Raw genomic sequence first — 8660 nt, 5'->3', positions numbered from 1 at the left:
CAATGGAGATCCTTCAAGAAATATCTAGATGAGTCACTTGGTTTATCACTCATTGCTACCGTGAATTTAGTAGTATTGTAGATCTAATGGCCAAACATGCAGCCACATCTATGACTTCTACAACCTGGGATGGATCTCCTAATTTCATATCTCATGAAGTATTATGGGATGCTCAAATGAGACATAGATATAGGTTTTCTTCGTCATTTTTTATTTTGTTGGTTGCTTCGCTTTTTTTATAGATAGCTTTGGCGAAGGTGGAATAGTAATTCAACGGTATGTATCCTCTCTTTCTTTAATCCAAGGGAAATTTACACATACCATCCCTGAGGTTTGACGAAAGGATATTTTCACCCCTCAGTTTTGGAAAATTCTGCGTACCCCCCTGAGGTTTGCAAACGGTAACAAATAGGTCCATTCTGTCAGTTCATGACTAACACTATTAAAAATTAGACTTGAACTGACAGAATTGCCCTTCTAAGAAGCATCCAAAAACAAATAAGAGATGAATGGACAAAACTACCCTTACAAAGAAAAAAAAAAAAAACACCCGCAACTCATCTTCCCCAATTCGATTGGGGAAGATGAGTTGCAGGTTTTGGGTTTTTCTTAAACAATATCCAAACTAGAAGCACATGGAGTGTGAGAACTACATCGACTATCAGATCTACTACCCATTACTCCACCAAAATCTGTTTCAGAATTCTCTAAACAATATCCAACTTCTGGTTCAAGGTTTTGTGGGTTGGAATTGATAGAGCATTGAGGTATTGATCCATCCCTGGAATTTTGAGTCAATACAAACCTATTTGGCAGAGATTGAACACCCCGTCGAATGCCAGTTTTCCACGTGCGCAAGGAAGAAGACGACCCATCCTTCCTTTCCTAATTCCTTTCTTTCCTTGATTACAGGGTTTTAAAACGCGGGAACGGTCAGTGCCAATTCTGATCAGAATTTGTCTTCGAGAACCCTAAAATCGGTCCTCAGATAAAAAAAAAAAAGGAATTTCTAGGTTTTGAGGTGTGAATCAGTTATATTGAATTGGTCAGAATCAAACGTTCGAAATTCATGTTTCGCAGCCAATTCAGTCTAACAAACTGAAATACCCTACCAGCAACACCGCCGGTCACCATCATTAGAGAACGGAACTCGTCAGCAAACTGGAGGTGATAATTTTCCGCCAATTCATATCCGAATCAACCTATTCACCGTTGGATATTGTTTAAGAAAAATTTGGTCTCAGATTTTTTTCTTAGTATTTCGCAGATCTGTCGGGAGCTTCGATTTATTTTCTTTGATTCTCATCAATGGCTCAAACCAGCAGTTTCGTGTTCACCGTTCTCCGCTGCATCGTTGCGATTTTCGCTTCCGTTTCGGCCATGGAGATGGCTCCATCTCCTGCGCCTTCTTTGGAGAAGGGAGCTGGGTTTGCTTCAATTAAAATCTCATTCCAATTAGATGGCAGCACTGGATCAGAAGACCTTCTTGTCTCACGCCAAATATATCTCATTTCTTCTTCTCAACTTCGACCTGTAATTCTTTATTCAAACTAGAGCCACGCTTGTCTAAGCTTTAAAAATCAGGACTGGAACATGGGATTTGCCTTCATCGATTCAAATTTGAACGAAATTGGTGCAAAACCTGTTGAGAATCGATTGGAATTGGGAAATTATTTCCCGCTTGGCTCTGGGTTAGGGTTTAGAAAAGGAGCGTGAGAACCAGGAAGAAGAAGAAGATGAGGTGAAGAATCAGGGTTGAAAGGGTTTTGAAACCTGCAACTCATCTTCCCCAAAATCGATTGGGGAAGATGAGTTGCAGGTGTTTTTTTTTTTCTTTTCTTTTCTTGTAAGGGCAATTCCGTCAGTTCAAGTCTAATTTTTAACAGTGTTAATCATGAACTGACGGAATTGACCTATTTGTTACCGTTTGCAAATATCCTTTCGTCAAACTTCAGGGGTGGTATGTGTAAATTTCCCTTAATCCAATTCATTTGCTGACCATTAGCAAAAAAAAAAAAAAAAAAAAATCGGTCGTTTGATTTAGCTCCCTCTAACCAAATACTTGATTTGTTTCTGGACACCTGCCCTTTTGACCCTCTTACAGTTACCACTAATTATGTTGATTCTCTACACACGTTAGTTGATGTTTAATTTGCAAGAGCCTGCCCCCACTGAGACTCCCTCACTGTTGGATCTCACAGCAGAAGATATTTCTGAATCCATGCATGTTGAATCCATTTCAATCTCACTTTGACGGTATATCCGGCCAAGTAAAGACAAGAGACCAATCGGTCTGACTCTCCATGTTGAAATTGATTGTTATTTTGTTTGTCATTATTTTAGTCAAGAAACACTTTTCTTACCACATTTCTCATCAGAATATTAAGTAACGGATTTTTTTATCAAGGCTCACACTTTTGTGCGTCTTCGATTCTTTCTATCCAAACTTCAAATGGTGTGTCATTCACCATCTTTAGTTTAATATTATGTAATCTTTCATTCCCAGTATAGCTCTCTGTTACTTTGTATATCTCTTACTGTGTATCTTTCTTCCCTTGTATGGATATCACACTCATGTATTTATACTCCTTATTGTGAATACACAAATTAAGCAAGCATTGAACCAGAATTTTCAGAAATATCTAGCCATCATCAACTCAAATAATTAAAGGAATGAAATATCTGGCTATCAACCCAACATAGACTCATATTTTGGAGACATCGATCAACAACAACCGGCCTGATTAATCTGGATAGCAACAATTAGTCGGTGCATCTGAATACCTTCTTGTGTTCCCATGCATTGCAAATTGCAATAGTAGCCATTGTAATCCTATTCTCCATTGATAGTGAAGCAAATCTCATCTCACTGTTGACGTAAGCAATTAATCTTGTCAAACTATATAAATACTTGTGTGCATTGTATGATTTCCATTCTTTTCTGCATCGTTTTAGGATACTTTGAAAGACAGTGTAATGTTTTCCGTATATAAAAGATCGAAGAAGAGGAGTGAGAGGTGAGAGATTTTTGGCTATAGTTTGCTGAAAGATAATGTTATGCTTTCCATTTATAAAGAAGATGGTGTAATATCAATATGCAAAGACTGTTCATCGCATCAAGTGAAATCAGGTCTTGGGTTAACTCTAACATATTAATACAGAAATAATTTGGTATTAATCACATCACAGGTGCTATCTTTGAAAGAGAGAGAGAGAGTCTTTGTTTCATGGTAATGAGCAAAAGCATGTGATCATTGGTAAATTAGGTCCCTAGACCCAATCCCCATCTCCTCACCACATGCTTCACTTGGAAGAATTAGTAGTACTCTACAAGTCTTCACTTGGAAGAATTAGTAGTACTCTACAAGTCCACAACACCACCTTACGTCACTTGTTTTATATATATATATGGGAGAATATTCTCTGTGCCGTAGCACAGGCTACACCCAAGCACATGGGCCTGCCACTCAGGGGGCAGGGTGGTCACAACGCCCCTATATATATATATACATGCAACATAGACCACCCTTTCCAACACCAATCTTTGTTTTCTTGATTTTCTTGCTCCAAGTTTCAGGGATAGCGCGCCGTAGAGGATCTGAATTGTATATAGTTATGGGTATCGATTTACCTTCTAAGGTTCTTCAAGCGAAGCAGAAACTCAAAATGCAGTCTCGTTGTTTTTCCAGCAAGAGTGAAATTCCTAAAGCAGCAGCAGTACCTAAAGGTCACATTGCAATTTATGTTGGAGAAACATCCCAGAAGAGAAGATTTGTGATTCCGATATCATATTTGAACCATCCTTCATTCCAAGGCTTGTTATGTTTAGCTGAAGAAGAATTTCAATTCAATCATCCAATGGGTGCTCTCACAATTCCATGCAAGGAAGAGACCTTCATTGCTGTTACTTCTCGTTTGAGTTCCCAGTTTGTTAGCTTATGAGATTGGAAGAGAATAATTAGAACAAGAAAGGAAACTAAAGAAAGTATGAAGGGAGCTGAAAGCTTCAATTCATGGCAGGACTGATCACTAGCCCGTGGCAACCAATTCTTCAGATTTAATTCTGAGAAGCCCATATATGTAATTTGCTTTTCTTTTTTTGTTCGTAAAGGGTGAAGAATAATAAGATTTCAATACCATTCAAGTCTCCCCCACTCAAATATTTGCTTCTTATATATTACTTTCTTTTTCTCATAAAAAAATATATATTGGCCACGTATTCCCATGTATATCTACTAATATTCCAATCACTACTTAATCTTTTCTAAGTTTTTCATGTCGAGTGGCTTAAACTTAACACATGAGTAGAAGATCTTAGGATATACCTAACGTGACAAAGATAGGTTTATAGACCATGAATTTATTTCTAGTCCACAGTCTAGATTCCATGCCCTTTTTTCTTTTGATTTTTGGGTGGCAATCGACCATGAATTTATTTCTAGTCTACAATCCAGGATCTCCATGCCATTTTTTTGCTTTTTGGGTGGTAATTGCAGTGAAATCATTTGGCATGTATGGTATTGAACCACATGGAAGTTTGAGATCCAAGGTTTTAGTTATTCACAACATCGGCGCTAGTATCGGTCACTACTGATATCAATATCAATATTGATACGGATCAGCCATATCAGTCCGTATCTTACCAGTTCCAATAACCCCCCCCCCCCAAAAAAAAAAAAAAAGAATAATAATAAAATACACAAGATTCTAAGTAATATTTTCACAAGTGAAATTGGTTGGGTTTGATGTTATTTCAATGACAGCAACACAAGATTTTATTGGGATGCAGAAAACTATTTCAAATGAGATAAAGACGCTGATGCTTTCCCTTGGTCATGGGAACTTTTCCTTTTTCTATTTAATATTCAAGTTAACCTTCGTACGGAGGAGAAAATATATCTTCTTAGGATTTTAACCCTAAAAAAAATATATATATATATATATATATATCTTCTTACGAAAAAGTATTAACTAACCTACTTTTCATATTTTTAAGACTTTCCAATTATCTATCTTAAATATCTCAATGACGTCTTATCCCCATCCCAAATTCTTGATACCAAAAACTAGCTAGGCTGATAAATACCACATCAACTATTTTGCCACATCAACAAGCATACATTTTCCATTGTGACCAAGTGATCACGAATTCGAGTCTTTGAAAACAGTCTCTCCATAAAATTGGGGTAAGGCTGTGTACGTCAATGACCCCCTCCAACCCCGCATTGGTGGGAGTCTCGTGCATGACCCTTTTGTTTTAAGCATCCATTTTGTTAAACATGTTGAGATGGATATTGAAAGTGGGTTATATGTGATAGTTTCTTATATATATCAATCAAATTAAATTGCCACTGCGCCTTTGGATTTGGCTTCTCTCCATCGCATGTATGCCACTCTCAGATGTGCTTCATTCGTCCTCACCGTTTGATGTTGTGCTTGCAGACGTATAGGCATCTGCTGCCACGCTGGAAGTCGTCCAGCTCGGGGGTACGCTGTAGAGGAGCCAAATCCCCAAAACTGAAACATTTATTAAATGATTTCATAATTTTAAACCAAACTAGACCATTTATTGAATGATTTCATAATTTTAAACCAAACTAGACCATTTATTGAATGATTTCATGGTTCCAATGTGAACAACTCTATTCGATTTCGATTTGATTTTGACACCATTATTAAAAAATTTCCAAAAGTGAACAAATAATGTGGCATTGTGATATCATCCTGACTGACCTAGTTTCCATATATTTCCAACTTCATATTTGTATGCATGTCAAAACTCACGTGGAAGTTGATTTTGACACCATTATTCAAAAATTTCCAAAAGTGAACAAATAATGTGGCATTGTGATATCATCCTGACTGACCTAGTTTCCATATATTTCCAACTTCATATTTGTATGCATGTCAAAACTCACGTGGAAGAAGGGGGGGGGGGGGTGAGGAAGAATTCCCTGATCACCATTGGTGATATATATGACCATATGATGGTCCCATCACAGACTTCCACCCTTTATTGATAGGGGTCAAAACTATCCATCCCTTTCAGCATTGCCCATGGTGGGTAAAGGTAAACTCAGTCTATTCTATTATCATGAACACTTTGTTGTTGAAATTCCCTAGCAGTGAGGGCCTTGCTTGCACCCTTTTGGTAAAAAATTCCAAGGGTATGTACGTAGATCTTTTGATCAAGGCTTTAAAAAGTACTTGTAGCGTAAAACATAGAGAGAGAGAGGTGGGGGGGGGGAATCATTATCCCCTCCAAATCCTTCAATTCCTCACATGGGGGCGGAAATGATCACTCTACCCCCTGCCTGAAAACACTGCCCAAGATGAGGTCCACTCCCCCTATTAGAGGAATTGAAGGTGCCCGCAAACACTAGAGGTGATAATTATTGGGGGGCGGGGGGGGGGGGAGGGGAGAACACGGATGAAGAAGGATTAATATGTGGTAAAGAAAAGCACCTCTGATGGGCAGGAGCTTACAAATCCCAATATGGTGTCTCTTTATGGAAGTAGAAACAGTGGCCTATAACTAAATTGCAAGTCTACATCACCCGCAAATGTCGGCTCTCCACAAATATACTGATAAAATGTATGTGTAGTACTTCAAACCAGACAAGATAAGCCAGAGTATCGCTTGACACCGTTTTGGACCACAAACCTCATATGGTCTTCCCTCATTCCTCATTCCTCAATATATACCATGCAATCATGCATCCACGGTTATACGTTCCATCTATCCATTTGAAATATATTTTTTTGTTTGTTTTGTGTTCATTCCTTTAATTTGTTATCGGGTATCAGCTTTCCCATATTAATTGTCTCCTGCCAAACATACAGATTCTTCAGACTTAAGTTGTTGATCCTTTATTAGTGGTTCCCAAAGGCCACTTAGCTGTTTATGTTGGTGAGAGTTCATAATTCCAGTCACTTCTCTTCTAAGCTGGCTGGGCAGAGGAAGAGTTTGGTTTGATCACCCAATCTCAGAGGCTCATCACAAATTTTGTACCCAGAATAGACTAATTATCATCCTCATTCATTCCCAACTTCAATTACGCATCATCAGGAGAAGAAGATAAACAAGCACTGCATTGACAGACAAACTCTCAAGCTGTTTTTAAGGGTTCACTAAGTACAGAGGTGAGAGTGGTCTTAGCCAATTGTGCTAATCCTACTCAATTGTGAAAAGTAAAAACTGGGTTCCCTAACAAATCCAATATTAGTTAATACAAGGAAATTTTGACAAAGGTACCTCCCTCCAAATTGTTAGCCTCGGTTCTTTCACTGCCTTTTCCATTAATAAATTCACGACAATGGGGTTTATAAATAGGGTCTGAAAATAGTGGAAAAAAGTCTTAAAAATAAAAAAAAAATAAAAGCTCCACATCCTTCATGGTTAAGATCATCTGAGTCCGAAATTCTTCTCTAGTTAAGATTGACTAATGAATACTTTCGAAAAGACACGAAAGGGCAAAGGATGTAGACAAGATACTGCCAGAATACTGGATGACACTTGAGTTGCAGATGATACTGCTCTGATTACCAAACACCTAGCATGTCTTGGAATATACAAATCCATAGAACACCTATTTGTACCATAAAAAATAATTGGACTGCCTGGTCTAACACAGCTCAGGCAGAGAGTGCAATTTCTGGCAGGATATTCACAAAGTTCACCACCCTCTATATATATTATAATTACCGTATGAAAAGTGCAGCTTTCTAGCTTGTTCTCTTCTCTCCCCCCCCCCCCCCCTCTTTTTTTCTTTTTTTGGGGGGGTTGGGGGGTGGTAAATTCAAGTTCACTTATATGAGTCATGTCAGCATAACACCACGACGCATCCCAAAATTGTACCAAAAATCATGAATTGTCACAGCAACTTACAGATGTTTTGAGCTCATGTTCATGGTCGAATAGCTTTCGCAAACTTCAGGTTTAGGGATGCAACAAATAAATCTTTGCCTTGCTGATATTCGTGGACAAAACAGACGAGAACTAAAAATGTTCCAAAAAAATAAATGAACAATGACTCCACTGTGGCCACCATTTGTCAACTAGGAAACATGATTAAAGCAAGGAATGGCCATTGGTTGGAAAACTCCTTTTGGGTCTCATCTGGATGAGCATGCTAAATCCTGGACCATGGCATCACAGTTAACCCTTGGGAACATCAGATAACTAAGGAAAATGAAATCCAATCAGAAAAATCATAATCTTTCAACATCATACTAATACACTCTTTCAGTTCTTAATCATGATAATATAGCTACACTAAGTATGTGCACACCATCTGGATGAGGCAGTAAACCCATGGCAGCTAATCCTCAGAAAAAACGACAAAATGAAAGGAAGAAGGAGAAATACTGCAACAACGTCAAGGGACTCAGCATCAAAACTTTGTGAGGCAACATCAGAAGCGTTACCAGTCGAGGGACTAAAGCCTATATTGGATATCTAAAAAATTCTGAGGTTCATTTAAAACTTGAATCCCACATTCAAGTACACAGTTTGGGTTACGGATTAGTTTGAAATCAGACACACAAGATCAGGGAGCAGGAACCGGTGACCTGGACTAGGATGCCACAACAAAACCCAGCAGTCTCTAAAATGAGAGAATCTTACAAGAAAAATGAACATTAAGAAAAGATTGGAGGAA

At 38.2% G+C, this 8660-nt stretch overlaps 1 protein-coding gene across 1 annotated transcript; it reads left to right on the top strand.

Moving 5' to 3' along the window:
- Positions 1-3615: 3615 nt before the first annotated feature.
- LOC122661789 (auxin-responsive protein SAUR21-like) lies at positions 3616-3942 on the top strand. The gene has a single exon (XM_043857295.1). The coding sequence runs from the start codon at positions 3616-3618 to the stop codon at positions 3940-3942; it is 327 nt and encodes a 108-aa protein (XP_043713230.1).
- The last annotated feature ends 4718 nt before the right edge of the window (positions 3943-8660 follow it).

This window comes from Telopea speciosissima, chromosome 5 (genome assembly GCF_018873765.1).
Source record: "Telopea speciosissima isolate NSW1024214 ecotype Mountain lineage chromosome 5, Tspe_v1, whole genome shotgun sequence".
Classification (NCBI taxonomy): Eukaryota; Viridiplantae; Streptophyta; class Magnoliopsida; order Proteales; family Proteaceae; genus Telopea; species Telopea speciosissima.
The sequence above is the reverse complement of the archived record's forward strand: the minus strand, read 5'-3'. Positions and strand labels throughout refer to the sequence as shown.

Bases quoted from the DNA above. Each gene is read 5' to 3' on its own strand.
- LOC122661789 (XM_043857295.1), top strand. From the start codon at position 3,616: ATGGGTATCGATTTACCTTCTAAGGTTCTTCAAGCGAAGCAGAAACTC.